Genomic DNA, 24,475 nt, shown 5'->3' on the forward strand with positions numbered 1-24,475 from the left:
CGGAGGACTGAACCCGACAAGCAGACTCATGATTATCTGAGACAAGAAGAAACTCAAAGGAAACTCAAAGGTAAACCCAAGAGATACATTTCACTAACAACAATCACACTACACTTACCTGTTTAAAATATTTTAATGAATACTGATACATGGGATCTATTTCTGAGAGGCTTGCAATGACAAAGTACATAACAGAGCCTTGAGTGGCTATTGGACGATACTTCTCACGAGCAATGTTTATCATAATTTCAGTGGACTCTGCTTCCTTCAGCCTGCTTTTAATGGCGCCAGATGTGATCTGAATAAACATAGGAAAACAAGTTCTTAAGGGTCTGTTTAAAAAAGATGGGACTTCTGGCCAAGATGGAGGTGTAATAGACACACTGTGCCTCCTCACACAACCAAAAGAAGGACAACAGCAAATGTGTCCTTCAGCAAACAGCAACAGCAAAGGACAGAAAATTGAATTATATGGAAGTCCGACTACATCTAACCATTCAATGGGGATGGTAAGAGGGGCAGAGCCAGCAGCGAGCAGGGTCGGGCAGGACAGATCCCCAGACCTAGGCATGCAAGTGGCCTGGACCCAGTCAGGGTGTGGGGCAGACTGACCGTGGTCGCACATTCGCACACAGTAAGAGGGACCATGCAGGCCCCAGGGGGCGAGGGCTGATGGCAGTGGCACACTCGCGTGCAGTGGGACAAAACGCGTGGACCCCGGTGACGGTGGCAGCTGCGGCACCTGTGGGGGCCGCAGCGGGAGGCAGCAGACAGGACGCCATTGTTCCTCTTTGACCCCACCCCCACATACAGCGTCACAACCCAGCGACTTAGTTGCCCTGCTCTAGTGAACACCTAGGGCTCCGACCCTGCTACGGAACAGGCATGAACAGCCCAAAAGATGGCGCAAGAAGAACTCAAAGCCCCAGGGCCAATAACTCTAAGTGACCAAGAAATTGCCAGCCTCTCAGAAGCACAATTCAAGACACTATTTATCAGGATGCTCACAGAACTGGTTGATTATAGTCACAAATTAGAGGAACATATGAAGGCTAAACTAATTGAAATGAAAGGAGATGTCCAGGAAACCAATAGCGATGGGAAGGAAACTGGGACTCAAATCAATGGAATGGACCAGAAGGAAGAACAAAACATCCAACCAGAAAGGAATGAAGAAATGAGAATTCAAAAAAATGAGGAGAGGCTTAGGAACCTCCCGGACATCTTTAAACGTTCCAACATCTGGATTATAGGGGTACCAGAAGAGGGAAAGAAACAGCCATGAGTGGAGCACTTATTTGAACAAATAATAAAGGAGAACTCCCCCAGTCTGGCAAAGGAAATAGACTTCCAGGAAATCCAGGAAGCTCAGAGAGTGCCAAAGAAGTTGGACCCAAGAAGGAACACACCAAGGCACATCAGAATTACATTAGCCAAGACTAAAATGAAGGAGAGAATCCTAGAAGCAGCAAGAGATAAGGGGACAGTCACCTACAAAGGAGTACCCATCAGACTGTCAGCGGATTTCTCAAAAGAGACCTTACAGGCAAGAAGGGGCTGGAAAGAAGTATTCCAAATCATGGAATCCAAAGACCTACATCCAAGATTGCTTTATCCAGCAAAACTTTCATTTAGAATGGAAGGACAGATAAAGTGCTTCTCAGATAAGATCAAGTTCAAGGAGTTCATCATCACCAAGCCCTTATTATATGAAATGCTAAAGGGACTTATCTAAGAAAAAGAAGATGAAAAATATTAACAGTGAAAGGACAGCAAACTCACAGTTATTAACAACTACACCTAAAACAAAAGCAAACCAATAGGACAGCTAGATCAGGAGTGGAACCATAGAAATGAAGAACACATGGAGGGTTAGCAACAGGGGAGTGGGAGGAGGAGAAGTGGGGAGAAGGTACAGAAAATAGCAGACAGTAGGTAGAAAATAGGTAGGGGGAGGGCAAGAATAGTGGGGGAAATATAGAATCTAAAGAAGTTGAGACGCGTCGTTATAAACTAAGGGGGGAGAATGGTGGGGGAGGGAGGGTGCGGGTGGAGGGGAATGAAGGGGGGAATAGAACAACTGTAATGGTATAATCAATAAAATATAATTAAAAATAAAAATAAAAATAAAAACTTCACGATAGGCTAAACAATGCGAAAAGGGCTGTTGACCACCTTGCTGCCTCCTGGGAGCGTAACGACGCACTGTTTGCAGAACATCGCTGCAGAAAACCCCACAAACCCGTTGAAGTCCAGGTGGAAAAAAAAAAAAGAACTTGAGACACGTGGTTATAAACTAAGGGGTGGGGAGAATAGTGGGGGAGGGAGTGTGCGGGTGGAGGGGAATGAAGGGGGGGAATAGAACAACTGTAATGTTATAATCAATAAAATATATTTAAAAAACAAAACAAAACAAAAAAAGGCTCAAACTCTCCCTGTATTGACCCCTTAGGGACCTTAAGGATAAGAAAGGGAAGAGTTGAGTGGGGAACCTCAATCTTAATATTGATCTCAACTGAAGCTTTTATATATGAGCAGAAAAAAAGGAAGTTGCTATGGGAGCAGATGGATCATGAAGACTGGCAAACAATTCTTTGTTCTTTAGGAAGCTTAAGGCCTTGACAGTGCAGAACCCAGGGTTAAAGTGAAAGCAAAGTGGGCACTTATTTCTTTTTACCAGGGAATATTAGAAGACTATATACCTCAGTTGAGTTTAGTAACTACTTATAGGTATTATGCCCTACAGACTTAAGGCTTCGGCAATGGTTAGGGAATATGATACATATTTTTAAATGAGGATTTGGGGAGTTTAGGGGAGTAAAAACTTTGGGCAGGAAGTGGCAGGAAATACAGCCCAGGGTCTGTCAGCCCTATCTCTGCCCTATAGAAAGGCCATCTCCCAGGCAACGCCTCAAAAACATAAAGAAACTAGCTTACAGATAAAGAAGGAGGTCAGAACACATGTATTAACCTTTATTCCCTGCTGAAACCACAATAAAATGATAGTAAAGGATTTTTAAAAAACAGTGCAAACCCACAAAGGAGAAATGGAAGAGGAAATGTCAATACAATTTTGAGAACTGGAAAGCAGACAGAAGAATGGTAATGTCTTCACAGACCCAGGAAAATGGATTCCTACACTGGCAAAGGGAGAGCCAAGAACTCACCCAGTTTATAAAACAGAATCCCCCTCAATGGCTGAGTACCACTGAATGTGGGAAGGGCCTAGAATGAGAATTGGCTGATCGACTCCCAGGTCATCTCCCTACACTACATAGCCAGGGGATTGTTCCTTCTCTACCCTGGCTGAAAAACAGAAGTTTCACCCTGAGGAAATTAAAAGAGAGGAATTTTTTTTTGATGGAAGAAAACGAGGCACAGTTGATGGCCAAATTGAGAAAACATATTGAGAACAGAAGGATTAGGTAAGTGTATGTATGCTGGGTGCTAAGACTGAGCTTTTCTCTTCTCAGCCTCCCAAAATACCTGCAGCCAGATCTTCACACTTCCAGGCAGTGTGAACATTGGGTGTTTAGCTACCATCGGGATATAACGAGAGGGAGGCTGGGGGATGGGAAGTATGTGTGTGTCAGAGGTTTAGATGACAGTTAATGTATAACAACAAAAACTCAACTTGTGGTCAAGATGATGGCATAGGTAAACATGGCTTGCTTCCTTTCACAACCAAATCAAAATTATCACTAAATTATAAAACAACCTCATTCAGAACCATCAGAAATCAAGCAGAATGGAAGTCCTAGAACTACAGAATTAAAGAAGATACCACATTGAGACTGGTATGAGGGGTGGAGGTGTGGAACAGCTGGTCCCACACCCATGTGTGGCAGACAAAAATTAGGACAGATATCTCAGGAGTGAGGGGTCCCAGCCCCACACCAAGCCTTTCAGCCCAGAGTTCCAGTGCCAATATGGCTCACACTGTTTTCCCCACCCTGGTGATTCCCTGAGGCCTGGCCCCACCCAGCTTTTGGGCCCATCTAAGCTGTTTCCAGTGGCTGTTCCATACAAATGGCTGGTCTTGGTCCATCTGTCAGATTTTTCTAAATTGTCTCAAACAAGCAGTGTCTGGCTTCAGCAAGCTCCATACTTCTCACAAAGTTGCCCTAGGGCCAGCACTAGCAGCAGCCAGCCTTGGTTCACAGCTTGGCCTCTCCTGGGCACCTCTAAGTCCAGCATAAGTAGCAGCCCTCTGTAGATCACTTTGTAGCTTATGCCGTGGAACTCCAAAAAACCATAGGCAGTGGCTGATCTTGGATGTGCCAACAGCAATCGAGGCTCAGCTACAGCAGGAGGGTGTACACAGACCACAGAGGGAGTGCACCTCAAGTACTCAGCTTGAGTAATAGGGGAGGCTGTGTTAGTGGACACTATAGGACATTTACTATATTAGGCCACTCTACCAAGCCTGGGAGATGTAGCAGTTCTACCTAATACATAGAAACAAACACAGGGAGGCAGGCCAAAATGAGGAGACAAAAAATAAAAACATGACCCAGAGCAAAACTCCATGAAAAGAACTAAACAAAATGAAGACAAACAGAGTTTAAAACACTGGTTTTAAGTATGCTCAATGAACATAGTGAGAAACTTAACAGCATAAAAAATATTCAGTCAGAAGTGAAGGATACACTAATGGAAATAAAGAACAATTTATAGGGAATCAACAGTAGAGGGGGTGAAGCCAAGAATCAAATCAGTGATTTGGCATATAAGGAAGCAAAAAACAAACAAACAAACAAATGAAAAAACCCACTCCAACCAATCAGAACAACAAGAAGAAAAAATAATCCAAAAATATGAGGATAGTGTGAGGAGCCTCTGGGACAACTTCAAGCATACCAACACTTGCATCATGGTGTTGCCAGAAGGAGAAGAGAGAGCAAGAAATTGAAAACCTATTTGAAAAAATAATGAAGGAAAACTTCCCTAACTTGGTGAAGGAAATAAACATGTAAGTCCAGGAAGCACTGAGAGTGCCAATCAATATCAACCCAGAGGCCCACACCAAGACACATCATAATTAAAATGCCAAAGTTTAAAGATAAAGAGAGAATCTTAAAAGCAGCAAGAAAAAAGCAGTTAGTCGTCTATAAGGGAGCTCCCATAAGGCTGTCAGCTGATTTCTCAAAAGAAACTTTGCCGGCTGGAAGAGATTGGCAAGAAATATTTAAAATGATGAAAAACAGAAACCTATGGCCAAGATTGTTCTACCCAGCAAAGATCTCATTTAGAATTGAAAGGCAGAAAAAGTGTTTCCAAGACAAGAAAAAGCTCAAGGAGTTCATCATCACCAAATCAGTATTATATGAAATGTTAAAGGGTCTTCTCTCAGAAGAGGAAGAAAATAAAAATATGAATAATAAAATAGCAATAAATACATATATATCAATAATGGAATCTAAAAAACAAAAATGAATAAACAAACAATAGAAACAGAATCATAGATACAGAGAACATTTTGATGGTTGCCAGATGGGAAGGGGGGATGGGTGAAAAAGGTGAAGGTATTAAGAAGTACAAATTGGTAGCTACAGAATAGTCATGGGGATGTAAAGTACAGCATATGGAAGAGAGTAGCCAAAAAACATATGCGCGCCCTATGGACATGGACAATGATGTGGGGATGGCCCGATGGAGTGGGTGGGGGGGTGGCTGGATGGAGGAGGTAGAGGGTGAAAAATTGGGGCAACTGGAATAGCGTAAATAATAAAATATAAATAAAAAATAAATGTGCCAGGCAGTAAAATAACAATAAAGCTTTTTTTACTTATTAAAAAATGGAAGAGAAAACTCAAGAAGTAGCAACATGAGTCTATTATTTAGAGAAAAGGTATAAAAACCCAAGTGACCAGGACATGAAGATGTAAAAACCCAAGTGACCAGGAGAGGAAGTAGTTGTCTTATGAAGAGAGTCATGGTGGGTGGTAGTGAAGGCAGGGAATGCTATTTTTTCATAACAAACTTTGTAGAAGTGTTTTATTCTTTAAGCAATTTTCATGTAAAACTTCAATGAAAAAATAACTGGGTTAACAGCCAACTACCAGAAATGAAAAACCCAAGGAAGAATGAATGAAAAGAGGATAAAGAGCCCTATGAACAAATAAGCAAAGAGAGGTAGGAATTGGAAGACCCGAGATTACTTTATTATTATTACTGAAATCTCCTGAGACTATATAATATAAAACATAACCGTTTCTGACATCAATAAAAGGCAAAGACCATAGGTATTTGTACTCCCCATCAAGGGATTTTTAAGAAATTATTTCATGTTTCTCATGAATAGAAAATCACTTTGTAAGTTGTATTACCAGTATACTTAAAATTATAATTTGAATTTTAGAAATAATTTAGTGTAGGATATACATTTTATGTAAAACTTTATCTTACTATCAATACAATTTTACTGAGCACCATTTATGGGCACTATGCTTAGTCCTTGGAGAAAGAAGATGATGAACTTTTCAGAGTCCGGTACATAGAAGTTAACTACCTAACAGAAGAGTTAAGCCATGTAATTAGGTACTAATGACATAAGATAAACAATGACACGTGGTGTAACAGAGGTTCAGATAAGGTGCTATAGATGTTCCAGGGAGGAAGAGATTTATTCCAGCTGGGAATATCAGGGAGGCTTCCTGGAGGGGGTGACATTGATATGAATATATAATTATGTCGTTCCTTTCAACTTATATCTTATTCCAGTTCTTTACATTACATGTTTCCTTTGGTGCCAGCCAGGCACACTTGTACTTACACCCCTGCCAGCCCAGGTGTGGCTGCCATTCTTGCTTTAAAAGACTTTGCAGAACTCTGTTGTAACTCGTTGTTGTAACTTTTGAAGTTACACACTTTTATAAATACTAAAAATCTTTTACTTGCCTTTGAATCCTGAAGTGTTTCAATAAGATCTTCATTGTCCAGAATATTTCCTTCAGACGTAAAGAGCATTTTCAAGATTTTCTCTTCGATAGCTTTCAGCTGGTTTTTATCAGTGTTGATCCTCACAATGAGCTTAATTCTTTGTTCTTCCAACTCAGGTTTCTCAAGTCGCACTACATCACTGGAAACAAAATTGGAATACCTATATTACAGCTTTGTCAGTGCCCTAAAGGTGCATATATATAATTACCTAGCTGAGAACTATTGCTACTGGACAAGTCCTAATGCACAAGGCCCCTCTTTCACTGGGTATATATAATGGTTATTCACTGAACTACATATTAATTCTGATTCTTTATATTGTATTTCAAAACCTACATCCTACCACAGTTTTTGCTCATGTTCTCTTAGGAAAACTTGCTCAGTCCTGGAACTCTCCAATCGGTCATTTTCTGTCTCTAATGCTTGCTCATGCTAGGCTGAAAACAGTGCCTGGAATATTCTTTGCATACGAACATGGGAGATTCTGAAATCCCATCACCTCCTGGAAATGATTTTTGATTGCGTGCAATAAAAGGGCCTTACTGATCGTTGTTCTCCCCCACTCCACCAGCCAAACATGTAAACTTGTGTCTCCCTTTACCTGCCCTCTCGTAATTTGCTTCCAGCCCTGTTTGCAGAAGCTAATGCTATTAAGCATCATGTTGTGTGAGGCATCCTGCTAAGAGTAATTTTATGTGCATTGTCTCTTCTAATCCTTTGAATGCCTCTGTGAAGTGGGCATGGTGGTTATCACCCCAGCTTGCAGATGAGTGACAGAAGCTAGGGTCATTTCCTGAGGTGCAGTGGCTTTGAGAGGCAGAGCTGGGCTTGTTCCTGGGTGGGCCACTCGAGGGCACATGCTATTACCCACTCGAACTGCCTCATGTAGTAGCCCCTTGTTTGTTTGTTATGTACGTGCTGAATTCCGAAATGTTAAAAATTATTATATGAAGACCATAGGACCATAAGAAATCATCACTGCAAATTCATTTGTTTAAATGAATTTGAAATTTAAACTCAGAAATTTTTCGGAAGAGTGGAGTACAAAAGACAGCCTGGGGAATCTGCACCCATGACTGAGTCTCAGGGCACTTGTCAGGGCGCTGGTCAGGGCGCTTCTGCTTCTTGCCCAGGCAGCCTAACATCCACAGTTTCGTGGCACAGCTAAACTCAGCTCTTTGTGGGAATAAACTGGTTTGCAAGATGTTCCTTTATGTCCTTATAACATATCCATAAATGTGGGGAAATACCCTTTGTCTGGGAGGGGGTTAGCCTAGCAGAATTCAAGCAAGGTAGCAGCCGGCAGAATAGATTCCTAAAACAAACAGGGAAAACGAGGCTTAAACTCATTAGCAATTACAGGAGAAAATCAAGATAACCTTAACTTGCACATAAAGGATTATACTGATTTTGAATATGAGTCTAAATTAGGTTTCCCTTTAAAGTTAATGAATACACATATATGTAATTAGTTTTTAAGTAACATCAATGTTATTTTAATAAATATTTAAAATTTTTTGCCTCCTAAACCTCTTGGCTAATTTGGATGATTAATATAAATAACCCATAATCTCATTTTTGAGAAATGGAGATTTAATCATATACAAAATATATTCAGGAAGGGTTTTTTTTTGAGGTAGACAATTGTAGGTAAAATGAAATACACTGAGAAAGCACCCAGAGACAAGTGAAACAGAAAAGGTATATTTGGGAGTAGCAGGTATTTTTTTTCTTCCCCATAGTAGGGAGCAGTGAGTCTCTAGAAATCATAGAATAACTGACTTCACTTAATTGCTCAGGACTGGAAACCCTACTTGAGAGGAAGAGGCAAGGCCAGGCTGCAGGCCTGGCCCAAAGAGTAGCCGAGAATTAAGAGCATGTCCCTGATCTCCTTGAGGAGACTGTGGACAGGGGTGGAGGTGTGGAACAGGTATGGGGGGTGGAGGTGTGGAACAGCTGGTCCTGGATCAACAGCTGTGAAAACTGATGAAAAAGGAAAGAAACTCAGCCATTTACTGTGTCTTTATGACTGAGGATTCACAAGTGATGATGTCTTTTCATGTATTAAATTTTTCTTCGTTAAAATTTCTTAACAAAATATTAGAAACCCCTGCCTTCTATTTTTACCTTAACAACTGATCCTCCAGGCCTGATTTGGTTACAGTGAAATTGATGATGGTAACTTTAATGCACACCTAGAAAAGAAGTATAGTGTCCATGAAAATGCTTACTTTCAGACAAATAAAATAAGTGCATCTTTATTAGAACATGGCTCCTTCTTACCCAGCTGGGTATATCTCAGGTTTAATTGTGAACATATGCACCCATGTCCAAACACACCAAGCATACTATGTTTTACAAAATCTTATCATAATTTTCTCTGCCAGTGTGGTGACAGTCTGTTCCTCAAATGTGACAGTTACAGGTGAGCCAGTGAAGGGTTAGAAAGAAGTAGGCCTATAGAATCAGTGGCTTGAGTTCAAGTTCCAGGTGCACCTTTTTGTAATGTATGATATTGCACAAGCTGTTCACTCAGCTGGGATTTAGTTCTTCATATTTGAAGATTGGGATGCAATAAAAACTCATTAGGTATTTGTGAGGACCGATTGAGGTAATAAAATCACTCAGTTACAGTAACTTTTACATAGTATGTCCTAGTTAATAAGAAGACATTATTGATAATAGAGCTTTACATATTTTGCCTATCATAATATTTTATGATTATTACTATATTATAATATTCTGGCATTGTTTGAATAAGTCAACAACAAAAAGAATAAATGTAGTAAGAGTAGGTGTTTGTCACGTGTTTTATAAGTTATTCCTATTTAATCTGCACAAGTCCCTGAAGTAATAGAATGACTGCCTACAGTCTCGAAGTTAGGGCTGGGTAAGGTGTGTGATGCTCCCTCTCAAAAGTTAACTGAGAAATCAGAGATTGTAAGTTGGCACGTTGGTCACTTTTCTAAACTCAGAAACAGAACTTTGGACATGCACTCTGGCAGCAGCTGCGCAATTTACCCCTTGGAGGCTGACACGGGAAACGCCAACCTTATTCAAGAAGCGTGTCTGTTTCATTCAACCTGAGCACATCTGTGAAGACAGGCTATGGGAAAGTCAGTAACTACACTGAAAACTACACGATTCAAAGGGACATATTTAAAGATATTTTTAAAAGTGTGTCTGGGTGGGGGGTGGGGGTTGGTGAGGAATCAAGTTCTGATCTGTGGAGTCCCATTAGAGAAGGGGAGCCCTGCTGGGCTGTGCCTGGAGCTGTGGGGTGGGGTTGGGGAGGGAGAGCCCCTCAGAGCCCCTTCTGGGTGAGGGGGAAGAAAGGAGTCCCAGCTGCCTGCATTGCTGTTGTGTCTGCCCTGGGCCCTGCAGCACAGGAGTGGAGGTTCTTCTGGGGCTACCATGGTGTGTATGGAAGTGGGGTTCACACAGCTCCCTCAAACAGTCTGAGAGCATGAGGAAGGGGACAAGACAACTTCTCCCCCTGAACTCCAAACCCAGACACTCTGGGCATTTGAACTGTGATTCTCCGATGCTGTCAGTCACCAGGGCTTTCAAGCAGACAACCTCTCTGTTCGGGGCTGGATGCCGTGGGTGTCTGTCCACTTAAACATCGACAGCCCCCTCTTCTGTACACTTTCATTAAACTCTGATTCACGTATCAGCCACATTAAGAGGATACAAATGGCCTTGTGCTGCAGGAGAGAGAAGAGTGATGAGAAGGGAGTGGTGCCCTGTGATGTAAGGAGCAGCTGGGGACCAGAGGGAGATGGTGAGAAGGGTGAAGCGGTGTGCATGGTAGTGAGGCATGGCCTGGGGACTGAGCCGGGAGCATCTGAGTCCCAACTAGATGGCCAGCAAGAGGGTGATTGGAATCTGAAACAGGACTCAGAAGAGGGGTAAGAGTGGAAGGTGATGGAGGGAAAGGGGCTTTGGAGGGGAGAAGGGAGCTGGGAGAAGGCTGCTCCCTTGGCTGGAATCCACCACACTTCAGAGACCCATCCACCATAATGGTCCATTTGACCTGGAATCCTAGACCCACAGCTCATACCTCAGGCAGATAGTGCGGATTCGGCAATTTGGTCGTCATATAGAACCTAAAACTTTTATCATAATCAATGTCTGAGTCTCCAAGGTGAATGAGCAGTCGTCCACCACTTACAAAGGTCTGTTTCAAAAGAATGGGTTCTAGAGCTGGATCCAAGGTTTCTCTAAGCTTAAAAATTAAAACAAAAGTACAAAGAATGAGGTATTAAAATGGATGACATCACAGTCTGCCAAAAGCTGCTGTGGTTTCCTGCTTTGCCAGTGCTTGGATGAGCCTGGAGCTCATCGCTCATCCCAGCCAGCCTCTCAATCCAGCCCTCCACCACCCCCTTACAGCACCCTGGGACACCCCAAGTCCCCGCCGCTGCTCCAGTGCCACATAGCCAGAACTACCCCCAGGACTCGGAGGCTGCCGTCAACCACCAGATCAACCTGGAGCTCTATGCTTCCCATGTCTACCCATCCACGTCTTACTACTTTGACCTCTGTGACGAGGCTTTGAATAAGTTTGCCAAGTATTTTCTTCACCAATGTCATGAAGGGAGGGAATATGCCGAGAAACTGATGAAGCTACAGAACCAATGAAGTGGCCAAATCTTCCCTCAGGATACCAAGGATTCAGACCATGATGACTGGGAGAATGGGCTGAATATAACAGAGCGTGCTTTACATTTGGAAAAAAGTGTGAATTAGTTACTACTGGGCTTGCACAGACTGGCACTGACAAAGATGACCCCAATATGTGTGATTTCATTGAGACTCGTGACCTGAATGAGCAGGTGACTCTCCTTTTGTACAGGTTGGTTACAAGTTCACCCAAATATTTGAGTGACTCCATCAAAGATTTGGGTGAACTTGTAGTCAATCTGTACAAGAGGAGGGCCCTGAATCTAGAATGGCAGGGTGTCTTTGACAAGTACTCCCTGGGAGCTCACCCTTAGGCTGGCTTCCCACAGCCACGGGGGTGACGTCCCTGGTCAGCAAATCTGTGCATACGTGTGGGAGTTGCCTTTACCTTTTCTATAACTTGTACCAAATCATCCACTTGCATGCTTTCATTTGTAGCATTCCTTCAAATAAAGTACTTTGGAATTCCCCCCATCAAATGGATGACATCAACTTCTCCAAATTCTTTAGGCCTCAATTTACTTTGAACAGGCAATTTTTAGTGATAGATATTTTGTAATGTCCACTCACTACTTCTAACAGTATACATTTTCCAGTGATTGTTTTATCAATAGTCTAAGGAAATAAGAACATGTGAAGGCAACACATTGTTCACCCCCAGGAGGAAGAGGCTAAGAAACGAGAGTCACTGCAGGGCGGCCATTTAACAGGCCCAGGCAGAAAAGACACGTCTGTTTTCTTGGTTGTCCAAGTCGTGACCTGGCAGTCTACTGCTCGCTGTCCAAGTCTGGCCCTCTGAGGCCTGTTTCTGCACAGCTCTTGAGCTAAGAATGGCTTTAACTTTTTTAAAGGGTGGTGAACACAAACAAACAAACAAACCTCCAAAATAAAATAAGAATATTTGTTCAGAGAGTATGTGTAAAGAGACTGTTTGGAGCCTGAAAAAACTAAAATTCCTAGCTCTTTACAGAAAACTTTGTGGACCTCTATTATATAGAGGTGTTAAAAAACAGCTATTTTTTCTCCTCAAAGCAAATCTGATTATTGGTAAGAACTTGAACATGCAGACAATGTCAACAGCCCCCCACCCCCCACCCGATGACGAACAGCGGTATGTCAGCATGCATGTGATGGGGCCATGGCTCAGGAGCTGTCAAAATTTAATTATAATTGATAGTTAACAGATTTATTTCACACTGTGACATGGTACCCAAGCATGTAAACTCTTAAAAGTTTATGAGATAAAATTTCCCTTACTACTCATGATACAATTTTGTGCTTTTAAAATTCTGTTCTATTTCATTAAAAAATATTGATTGAGTTTGACTAACTAGATTTCACACCCACAAATGTGTGGAGACAAAGCTTACAAAATGTATAAAGCAGCTGTATATATAATGCTAATGACTTCAAATCACAGGAGGCAGGAGAGGCCGGTCAGTCAGATGCCCTGTTCCTGGTGGGGGTCCTGAGCCCTCAGCTACAGTTAAAAGCCTCTGCTAGCCTGGGGCAGATCATCACAGGAAATATTCCATCCATGGCCACGGGCAAAGAAATTCCCTTAGGACCACCTGTGCTATGAACTAAACTGGGTTTAAGAATCTTGTATGGAGCTCACATTACTATGCCCAAGATTTTGAGAGACCTTACTGTCTCTTGTAACATCAGGGTTTGAATGGGGAGCTAGGACCTATTCCAGAACCTTACCTATGGTCAAGGCCAGAAGCCACACATGGAAGCTTCTCATGCTCTTTGCAGCTTGAGTTGGGAGCATGGTTATTTGCTGTGGATTTTGTGTACAAAGCTGCTCAGACAGTTTATTTAACTTCTCTGTGCCTCAGTTTCCTCATAGGTAAAATGAGATAATAGTAGTAACTACCTTTCAAGGCTGCAGTGAGGGTTAAAGAATTAGAATACATGGGGGGACTTCTGCCAGGATGGAGGTGTAGGTGGAAACACTGTACCTTCCCCCACAACCAAGTTTGAATACAGCAAAGGTTTAGTAAACAAAGACGCAGCCAGAGAACAGAAAATTGAACTATACGGAAGTCCAACAACTACGAACCGTTCAACCGGGACCACTAAGAGGGGTGGAGCCAGCAGCGGAGCAGGGTCGGGCAGAAAAGATCCCCTGGCCCAGGTGCACAGGTGGCCAGGGTAGCAGCTCGGACCCAGTGAGGGTGCGGGGCAGGCTGACCACGGCAGTCACACATTTGCGTGCAGATAAACCAGCAGAGGAGTGAGCAGTGAGACGGACCACGCAAGCCCCAGCAGGGGAACACAGTGAGTGCACAAAGGGCTGACTGTAGTCGCACATTTGCACACAGTGGGACAGACCCTATGGCCCCTGTGGCGGGAGGCAGCAGAGGGAACAGCCATTGTTTTCTTTTGACCCCGCCCTCACACAACCCAGCAACTGAGTGGCCCCACCCTGATGAACACTTAAGGCTCTGCCCCTCATACGTAACAGGCACAAACAGCCCAAAATATGACTCAAGAAGAACTCAAAGCCCCAGAGCCAATAACTCTAAGCAAAAAAGAAATAGCGAACCTCTCAGATGCACAGTTCAAAACACTGGTTATCAGGATGCTCACAGAACTGGTTGATTATAGTCACAAATTAGAGGAACAGATGAAGGCTAAACAAATTGAAATGAAGGGAGATGCACAGGAAACCAATAGTGATGAAAAGGATACTGGGACTCAAATCAATGGAGTGGACCAGAAGGAAGAATGAAACATCCAACCAGAAAAGAATGAAGAAACAAGAATTCAAAAAAAACGAGGAGAGGCTTAGGAACCTCCAGGACATCTTTAAACATTCCAACATCCAAATTATAGGGGTACTAGAAGGGGAAAAGAAACAGCCATGAGTGCAAAACATATTTGAACAAATAATAAAGGAGAACTTCCCCAGTCAGGCAAAGGAAATAGACTTCTAGGAAATCCAGGAAGCTCAGAGAGTCCCAAAGAAGTTGGACCCAAGAAGGAACACACCAAGGCACATCATAATTACACTAGCCAAGATTAAAATGAAGGAGAGAATTCTAGAAGCAGTAAGAGATAAGGGGACAGTCACCTACAAAGGAGTACCCATCAGACTGTCAGCTGATTTCTCAAAAGAGACCTTCCAGGCAAGAAGGGGCTGGAAAGAAGTATTCCAAGTCATGAAATCCAAAGACCTACATCCAAGATTGCTTTATCCAGCAATGCTTTCATTTAGAATGGAAGGACTGATAAAGTGCTTCTCAGATAAGGTCAAGTTCAAGGAGTTCATCATCACCAAGCCCTTATTATATGAAATGTTAAAGGGACTTATATAAGAAAAAGAAGATAAAAATATGAGCAGTGAAAGAACAGCAAACTCACAGTTATTAACAACCACACCTAAAACAAAAGCAAACTAAGAGGACAGCTAGATCAGGAGCGGAACTATAGAAATGAAGAACACATGGAGGGTTAGCAACAGGGGAGTGGGAGGAGGAGAAGGTGGGAGAAGGTACAGAAAATAGCATAGACAGTAGGTAGAAAAGAGATGGGGGGAGGGCAAGAATAGTAGGGGAAATATAGAATCTAAAGAACTTGAGACATACGGTCATAAACTAAAGGGGGGAATGGTGGGGGAAGGGATGTGCAGGGTGGAGGGGAATGAAGGGGGGAATAGAACAACCGTAATGGTATAATCAATAAAATATATTTTAAAAAAAGAATTAGTATATATGAAACACCAAGAACTGAGTCTGGCATCTAGTGAGCATACAGTCTGTGGTAGCTGAGGCCAACAGTGGTTGGTATTCCAGGCAGTATGCTGGTGCCTTGGCTCAGCTGCCCCAGTCAGTGGTCTTTGCTGAGCTCCTCACCACGCTGCAGCAGAGATAGTTCTAGCTGTGGTTAAACAGAGGCTCAGCTCACAGCCCATGCTTTCACCCACGCATTCTTTTCTAATACAAGTAGAATGGTTAATTAGGTAAGTAAACCACTACTACTGACCAAGTCTTTGCACACACTGTCCCCGTCACCTGGGAAGCCCTTTTCCCTCAGCTCTTCACATGGCTGAGCTTATCATTTGGTCACAGTTCACATGTTACCACCTGTAGCCATGCATCCAAGTTCATTTCCCCCATCTACCTTCACAGCTGCACTGGCATTTGGCTTGCCTCATTAAAGCCCTTACCACGAGTTCTCTTCTTCCCCTTCTCTCTCACTTGCTCTCTCTTTTCTCTGTCTTCATCCCCAGCTGGACTGTAAACAACTGGGCAACAACCACATCTGTATATGTTGCCATTCTTTCTCGAATAATGTATGTTGAATGACCAAGCAATTTCAATAGCATCCATTCTCAGAATGATTCTGAACAAATGGAGTACTTAGACTCAACAAACAAGTTCATTGTTACCACATCACTTTATCTACTTCTGACCTTATGTAAGTAGAGAGCAATGTATCTGCCATCGGGACTGTTTTGCTGGCTTCACTTGTGTGTGTGGACAGCTCCTGATGGCACTGCTGCTTGGCATTTTTGAGGCAGCTAACCACCCAGACCCTCGATGAGGCCTGAGAATCAGTGGGGTCAGAAAACAGCCCATTCCAACCTTTTTGATCAACAGATTGCTCCCAATGTGCAAGGGAGGGTATTGTTCAGGAAGCAAATCAATTGGTTTGACTAACTTGAACATGGACCTGACTGGTGTCTTTAGCGTGACACAGATATGGCGTGTATGGGATTTCAGATGCGATCTGAAAGTTGGGAACTGGCATGAGAAAAGAAGAGTGAAAAGCAAACCTCTTCCAGTAAGACAGGTAAACCAAGTCGGATTGAATTTTCAAGTGTGCGTAAGAAATTGCTATCCGTGAGCTTAATGATCTTTAAACCTCTTTTGCTTTCCTTGTTCCTTATCCAACGGTTTGCCTGTATGAGAAAAGCACAGAGCAGGGCATTTGATTTAGAGCTTTATAAATGGCTAGAAGGTGAAAGTTTTTAGAGTAAAGTTTAGAAATTTTGTTTAATCTAAAAACAATTTTGAGAGGTAAAAAAAAAGATAAAATAAAATAAAATACCACTCCCCACAAATAAAAACATGTTTTAGGCCTGTTTGGAATTTTCCCTTTTTATTCAAGTTTGGAACAAATAAAGAAAAGACCCACCCAGAATAAAAGCTCATATTTCTGCGATTCAAACTTGTCTTTCTGCTTTCACGACTGCTCCTTTTCCAAATCCCATTTAGTATAATCTGAACCATGGGTTTAGGAGTCAGCTAGTGAGGTTCTATAAATTGTAGGTAGGCTGGCCCTAAAATTCATCAGACCCTTACTTCATTTTGACTCCTTAGACCATATGGCAACAGGGACAATACAAGAATGAATTTCTGCTCACATAGGAAACAGAAAAGTAATGGTCGACCCCCTAAACAAATCAATCAAAACTAAGTATGCGAGCACTTGGACACTTCCCTTTTCAACAGCCACAAGATGAGGGACTTGGGCTAGAAGACTGTAAACTCCCTCTAGGTCTATGTCCCCCAGATCTCACTAGTCTGTTAAAGTCCACTCACAGAGTTTGTAATAGACAGCACACTGTTGGGCAGGGTTAACAGGTTGCTTTTTATCTGAAAGAGCATTTGTTACATACCTGATCTTGAGGATCAATCATCAACGGCCATCGTCTCCCTTGAGTAACCAAAATGCCATTTTCTGTTGATGTCATATCGCGGGGCAGCCCATCCGTGTTCCACTGCCATATTTCGTAGGGATCACCAAGAATGTTGATGAGACTGAAGGAAGGATTGATTGGGATTCCCAGAGACTGACAGTCCTGGATCCAACACTCTATCAGCTGCAAAGGGAGGGAAGCTCACTTGTGTAGAACAGGAACACTCAGTGCGTGAGGACACACACAAAATGTTGGTTAGCAGTGAGTCCTGTCAGGCTCCCCAAGCATCTTGGCATCAGATCATGGGACGCAAGAAGTGAACTAAAATCAGGAGGCCTGGGTTCTAGAACTAATACCATTAATGAGTTGGGGCTTTGGATGTGTCACCACCCCATCTGAACCTCAGTTTTCTCATGTGTAAATGACAAAGATTACCCCAGTAACCCTCAATGAGGGGTTATTGTCCTTCTTGGGAGAGATTGGAAGCACATGAAGAAGCTGGGTTATCACAACCACCGTGGGAGCTACCTGCAATTAGTGGGTGGGGAGAGGGATGCTAGCATGTCACCTCCTTCAGCGAGTGGTAGAGTTGTCCACCACAGAGAACTGTCTGTCCCCACTGGCACCACTGGCACCACTGCCTACATGGTGTCAGATGGTCGCTCAGCTCCTGTAGAGTCTATGGGTCCTACACCTACTAGGTTTTGTAATACAAAAGGTGAAACATTTTTAGGAAGGCCTTTCATTAAAATGACTTGAAAATAATTTCAGATAGTTTAGAGTCCTGCTCTGTCCTATTGACTGGCCCTTCCTACCATGTCAGAATTCTTCATCCTGGCTGACTTTTGATGCCACATCTGATCATAATAGTAGGGGATGCCCTGAGCCTTTTTCTTTCCCCAGGTTCTCGTGCTGTGGAAGTAAGTAAGGAATAACTTTCTAAGGTGGGAAAGGGAAAGGGGGATGTATTAAGGAAAAAGACTAGGAGTAGACCATCACTGGCTGATGAGAGCGGAGAACGACTGGGGCTGTATAAAAAATGTTCCTGATGGAGAACCTCCACAGTGACTCAGAAAAATGACCTCTCCTCCTTCTCCCGCAGGCACAGTTTCAGTGGCTTCTGACCACTCATTAGAGAAAGTGAGTTTACTCACCAGCTGCCTATAATGGGCCGTGAAGGCTCCATAATAAGCCACACAGGCTGCTGCTATGAACACATTCCCGATGATATTTGATATCTCCTCATTGAATTTCTGGATGGTTTCTTCCCATCGAACTTGCTCATCTCCTAAAGAAGCCGTCAGCTTCCCTGCACGCACCAGACGTGCCTTTGTCAGGGCCATGGTCTTTGCTAGAAAGTTTTAAGAAAATCAGGTTATATAATTTAATATTTTCCTAAAACATAAGATGTTTATTCACCTGCTTCTGCTTATGGCAGAATTAGCATTATTTAATTACTCTGGCTGAAGACAGCACTCTCTCTGCCCCTGTGGTATTTATTTTTGGTATAAAATTCATGTGTTGCTTTGTGCCACAATGCAACATGCCCCAGTGAGCTGTTTTCATATATAGGAGTTGAACATGTACAGTATTCCAGTTCTTTTCATTTTGTACTGGAAGGCACTTAATGCAACAGTGTAATGGAAATACATTCTACATCTTGAATGAAAGCTGAGATATGACTGACTGACTTGAAACTCTTTCTACTTGTGAATATATTTTGGACATTTCCTGACCAAAATATATTTTATGAGTTACTTACCCAGACTTTCTTTCTCATTCACACTTTTGTCATATTCATCTTGTAAGGCTTGTATTTGATCTTCCACTTGTTTCAGTAATGCTCGCTTTTCTTTTAGAGTAGCCATAGTAATGTCAAGTTCAGCCTAATAAAATAAAATGAAACAAATATCTATTAATAGGCCTAAAATAAGGTTAAATGTCCCATTTATAATGCATTTTTAAAAAGTAGGATTTATGTTTCCTTGTTAATGTGTTTAAAGAGTCTGATATAATATACAAAATTAAAGCGAATATAAACTTGAATAAACTAAGAGCAGAAGCAAAGTGATGAAAACAAAACAAAAACAAAGCCCAACAAAATAAATCATAGAAAGAACAGAGAAACAGATTTACCAAGCATTTGGGGTGAATTAGTTACTATATTTGATTATCAACTTTAAATGATGAAACAAATGAAATATTCATGGAATAGTGAAAACTGGTTTACCCTAACCAGTTCTCTGGAGCAGGGGTATGCGAACTATGGCCTGCAGAACAGCATCAACCTGCTGCCTGGGTTTGTGTGCTTTGGAGGCTAGTGGTTGGGAAAGAAGTCAAAAGAATAGTATTTCATTACACATGATAATTGCATGAAATTCAAGTTCCAGTGTCTATAAATACAGTTCTACTGGAACACAGCTATGCTCATTCTTGTATGAATTGCTGATGGCTGTTTCTATGCTGCAAGGGCAGACTTGAGTAACCCCAACAGAGACCTCACAGCCAGCAAAGCAGAAAATACTATCTTAATCTTTATAGAAAATGTTTGCCAATCCCTGCTCTACAGCCACAGCCCTTTCAGTAACCTGCTCCAATACATGACTGTTCTCTGTTCTGCTTGGGACCTCACTGCCAACTGCAGACTTGAGCAGGTTTTTATAATCTCAGGGCACCATCAAGGGTGGGAGCACTTAGAAAGTGGAAACATAAAGCATCAGATCCTAGAGCTAAAAGGGACCTCCAAGATACTAGGCAATAAGGATACGCTAAGAACTCATTTTCCTCTTATGCTGGAAGAGGGATGATTTTAGAGGTCATTTCTGAAAAAACAATTCTTGCCAGCAATTTTTTTTAAAACAAAAACTAATTATCAAGAGCATTGCTACTATTTATATTGCACAGGGTCACAGTGGCTGATAAAGGGAGCTTAAATGATGGATGATCATGGCCTGTAATTTTATAAAATATCACAATGCAGATAACACACCTGTGCAGCACGAAGTTTTTGTCTCTTTGGTTCAACTTCTTTGAGTACCCGAGAGTACAAATCCATCGCTCTTACCCACATGCACATGGATTTACATGCTTTGGACACTTTCTCTACTTTTTCAGGCACAAAATCAGGATTATTAATGTACTTTTGAAGCTTTGCCAATATTTGTGGCTTTATATTTTCCTTATCATATTCTAAAAGTCTCCTTAGAAAGTTAGAGTCACCAAGAAGTTGCTTTGCTGTTGACCAGTCAGGCCTGAAAGACAGACATGTAAGTTAGTAGCACTGTAGTAAAGTAATATGAGAACAAAAAATATATTACTTTGGGAACATTATGATATTATCCCCCAAAGTGGGTAGTTTTAATCTTAATACTATAAGCCTAGTAATTGGTTATGCACACCACAGTTTATGGGCAGACAGGTAATTAAATGACTAGTGACTCATACTACCCAGTTTTGAGAGAGAAAGAATTATAAAACCATAGTTTTAGAAATGTAAGCTATTATAGAAATAATAATTTTAGTTTTAGAATGCTCCAGGCACTCACATTTTAACCCCATTTTCCTTAGTTTAGATTATTAATCTCCTGCTAGGACAGTATATAATCGCCTTGTAACTGGTGTTCTGTTCCTCAGTTAACCTCACCTCCTGTGAACTTTTGCCAAATTGGTCTTTATCAATGAGAATCCGACTATGTTGAAAATGTTTCGTGGTTCTCAGTCCCCAGTGCCTCTCCCCTGTGCTTTGCAGAGCTCCCAGGCCCTGCCAAGGAGCTGACCAGAGAGCTAGTAGGGAAGCCTGGCATGGGGGTGCTCTCGGCCCTCCTCCCTTGCTTTGATCAGTTTTACATAGAATAGTTTCCTATAAAATAATTTTTATTAGGAAAAAAGATTGTATTACTAGAGAAAGTTTGAAAACTCCTATCTTCAAGAATCTCCAAGATGAAGTCTGAACTGCTTAGACCTTTCATAACGTAGTCACTGCCCTCCTGCCCAGCCCAGCCCAGCCCGGCCCATGAACATCAAAGGTCCCTGGGCTGTCCCCACAGTCCCACTCTCCACCTGAGCATCATCTTTCAAAGCACCTACTCACATCTCCCTGGGGCACTCTTATCTCATATTCCTAATACTACACAACTTTCTCATGTCTCGAAATTAAAAATTTTCATGTCTGTCTCCCCAGAAGACTGTATGTACCTTGTAAGGAGGAACTGTATACCAGCTATCATCTAGCACAAAACAGATGTTCAAAAAAATGCCTGTTTAGTCAATTTGTTGTATGACTGACCAAATCAATGAGAGGGAGGAGAAGAGAATGAAAACGGAGAAAAACAGCAAAGACATTCTATCAGGTGTTTTGGCAATAGATGATGCTGGATTACTCACTTGGCATTCAAGAGAATGGAAATTGCTTCCATAACAGTCATGACCAGATCTGGGGGTTTTGTGAAAACTCTAATTTCAGATATATCTGCTTTATCTAAGGAATCCAGGGCTTTGTTGGCAGCATCAAGTGCAGGCAGGGCTTCTTCAAGGTCTCTCTGAGCATCATCAGCTATTGCTTGGGTTTCTTCAGCTTTCACTTTTGCCATTGCTTCATCTTCTTGCACAATGTTACGGACCTAACCATTGAAACATGACTGCTTAAGTGGTCTCAACATTTGAATTTCAATTCTTAAAAACCAAGCCAGAAATAATGAGTCATATTTGCCCCTTAGATTAGACCAGCGACGAAAGAGGATTAGCTCTGCAGAATTTTACCCTCTCCTCTGTCTGTCTCATGCTACACTGATACAATGATGGAGAGAAAGTTATCAGAGTAAGCAGTTCCTTCTAGGAGAAGAATAGGTACTTTATATTGTTATACTTTTCTCACAACTCTGTGCTGCTCTTTGGGTTCACTCATTTTCAGGGAGAGAATCAAGACTGATTTATGGAAGGGAGATTGTTTACAACTTGGAAGCATTACTAACTTTATCAGTTATTTTAAAGATATAAAAAATTAAAAAATTCAATCATTTGTCTTTGTTTATAAGCAGTCAGTTGGTGACCAAAGCTTTCTCACCCACAATGCCAGGTTACTCTGTACCTGATCGGCATTCTCTTGATCCACGGCCAATTTGTCCATCAGGGCTTCAACATCTTGTGATTTTGTTAAAAGGACAGGTTCTAAAGCTGAAAGATCTAATTTCATTTTATCTACTAGTACATTTGTTTCCAGTAGCTTGGTGAGACCATTCTTCACCCGGTCACATGCCTAGATTACAATGAAAATATTTAGTATAATAAGTATCATAAACTGTAAGTTTACTGGCATCTCTTACTCATGTAGTATAATTTTACATCTGCAGACCAGGCATATTAGTTTGTAATACTAAAATTGTGAATGTAAAGAAATCTTCAGGTAACAAAATGCCAGGACATGACAGTGGTACATTCACCACAGTAGGTCTGGATCTGTGCTGCCTGGGCACTCACTGAGGACACACATTGTGTTATTTTTATTTTCTGTGGTAGCCTGGTAACATGTTGAGTGAATGAGAGACAAGTTCAGATAGAAATTCCTGGAGGTCACAGTTCTGAGAGCTGTGACAGGAGAAAAATCCTGAGATGTCCTAAATTAAATTACAGCAGGCTGGAGGGTGTGAGAAAGAGACAAGGAAATTAATCAGTTAGTAGCCATGGATCTTAACTAACAAAAGACTGCTCATATTTCTGAATATCTGTTGAAACTTTTACTCAACATCTATGTGGCTATTCAGTGATTATCTAGCTGGCCGCCAGGCACCAGCATATCTTGCTTATGTGTGAACCTTCTAAACTGTTGTCCACAACCAATCCAAAAGCATCAAATACTTCTTGATGTACAATTCACTTATCCCAGAACTCTTCCTGCTTCCCTTTCTCCAACCCCCTTATCTATAACCTGTGGGAGCCCGCCAGGCCGCAGGGGACCAAGGACAGAGCCCCCACTGTGAAAATGGTGGCGGGACTTGGTTTCTGGTCCCTGGAGCCGGCGGGTATCTTGACATCTTCCGGACCTTCTCCTTCTCAGCCTTGAAGGAAAGAACAAGATCTTGGCATATGCATCATGTTCCAAGGAAGTGATAGTCATGAGGACACTGTTATCTTTGGGCTCATGTTCTCAGGATATGAGAACATCTTGCCCTCTTGATAGCTTTCGGGAGTGTACAAACTTTTGTAAAACAACATTGTTCTCAGGCCACTGCAGTTCTGCATATAAGCCAGCAGTTCCTTGAATAAAGTTGCCATTTGCCAGCAGAGCTTATGGTCCTCTCCATTCTTTTAAGTCCCTCGCCTCACCTCGCGACCACCCTTGCTGCCGCGGGCGGCGGCAATAACCAATGTAAATTCTTTCAGAAAAACTTACATCTTTCTTCCCCAAACTCATTGTATGAAAGAGCCCTGTCAGGCTCAGGATGGTGGATGTACAGTTTTCTCCCTCCAGCCCTGCTGCTGGTGGTTGGTCTGCATGTCTCAGGACCTGATCCTTTTTTCTGGCTAGCATGTGGCTCAATAAACCCTTTCTTTCAAGACAACTTTCAGCCTCAAGTGTTTTTTAAAACACTTGTTTCCTCAGGATGGAGAGCAGGCTGAGAATCGCTAGAGAGATAGAGCACTTTGCTTTGGTTGGTGGATGTAAACCCTACTTCCCAGTGGTTGGAAACTTTTAACTGGGATCAGAGGGATAGTATCTGGTAGAGAAGGCACCTAGGAATAAAATTTTTGAAGGTGAGTCAGAAAACTTGATTCAAATTGTCAGGTTTCATAAATATCTGTCAACATTTTTTTACATGTACCAGGTAAAAATCCACTGAAAAATATTTAAAATATATAAATGGTAAATATTTCCATTTTTATTGTGTTAAAAAATTTAGGTCATGCTAATAGCCTGATGATGATGGTGGTGGTGGTAGTGATGGTGGGGGTAGGGAGGCAGCCATTATTGTCTGAGTATCTTGTATGCATCATATCATATACCAAGCACTTCACAAATAGTCTTGTTTAAATTCCACAAGAACCTAAGAGGTACACATAGATATTTTTAACCTGATTATCTACTAAGACTAGAATTTATAAAATGTGTTCAATATAGGAAGAGGCAGAGCATAGGTTGTACATAGTCTGCCTGACACTGAGGCCTTCACTCTTCATGGGAAAAAGGGGCTCATTAGATTA

At 42.0% G+C, this 24,475-nt stretch overlaps 1 protein-coding gene across 1 annotated transcript in view; it reads right to left on the reverse strand.

Moving 5' to 3' along the window:
* The window catches only part of DNAH6 (dynein axonemal heavy chain 6), a 261,664-nt gene that overhangs the window by 67,859 nt on the left and 169,330 nt on the right, over positions 1-24,475 (reverse strand). The window contains exons 50-60 of the mRNA XM_037039592.1: positions 22,365-22,532; positions 21,662-21,897; positions 20,268-20,529; positions 19,041-19,164; positions 18,433-18,629; positions 17,258-17,461; positions 16,412-16,537; positions 11,006-11,170; positions 9,070-9,137; positions 6,901-7,081; positions 119-298 (exon numbers count right to left, since the gene is read on the reverse strand). Of these exons, the coding sequence (XP_036895487.1) occupies positions 119-298; positions 6,901-7,081; positions 9,070-9,137; positions 11,006-11,170; positions 16,412-16,537; positions 17,258-17,461; positions 18,433-18,629; positions 19,041-19,164; positions 20,268-20,529; positions 21,662-21,897; positions 22,365-22,532 (1,911 nt within the window). The remainder of the gene's footprint in view (positions 1-118; positions 299-6,900; positions 7,082-9,069; positions 9,138-11,005; positions 11,171-16,411; positions 16,538-17,257; positions 17,462-18,432; positions 18,630-19,040; positions 19,165-20,267; positions 20,530-21,661; positions 21,898-22,364; positions 22,533-24,475) is intronic.

Source organism: Sturnira hondurensis, unplaced genomic scaffold (genome assembly GCF_014824575.4).
Source record: "Sturnira hondurensis isolate 20B ecotype Veracruz unplaced genomic scaffold, ASM1482457v3 Scaffold0002039, whole genome shotgun sequence".
NCBI classification, from domain to species: Eukaryota; Metazoa; Chordata; class Mammalia; order Chiroptera; family Phyllostomidae; genus Sturnira; species Sturnira hondurensis.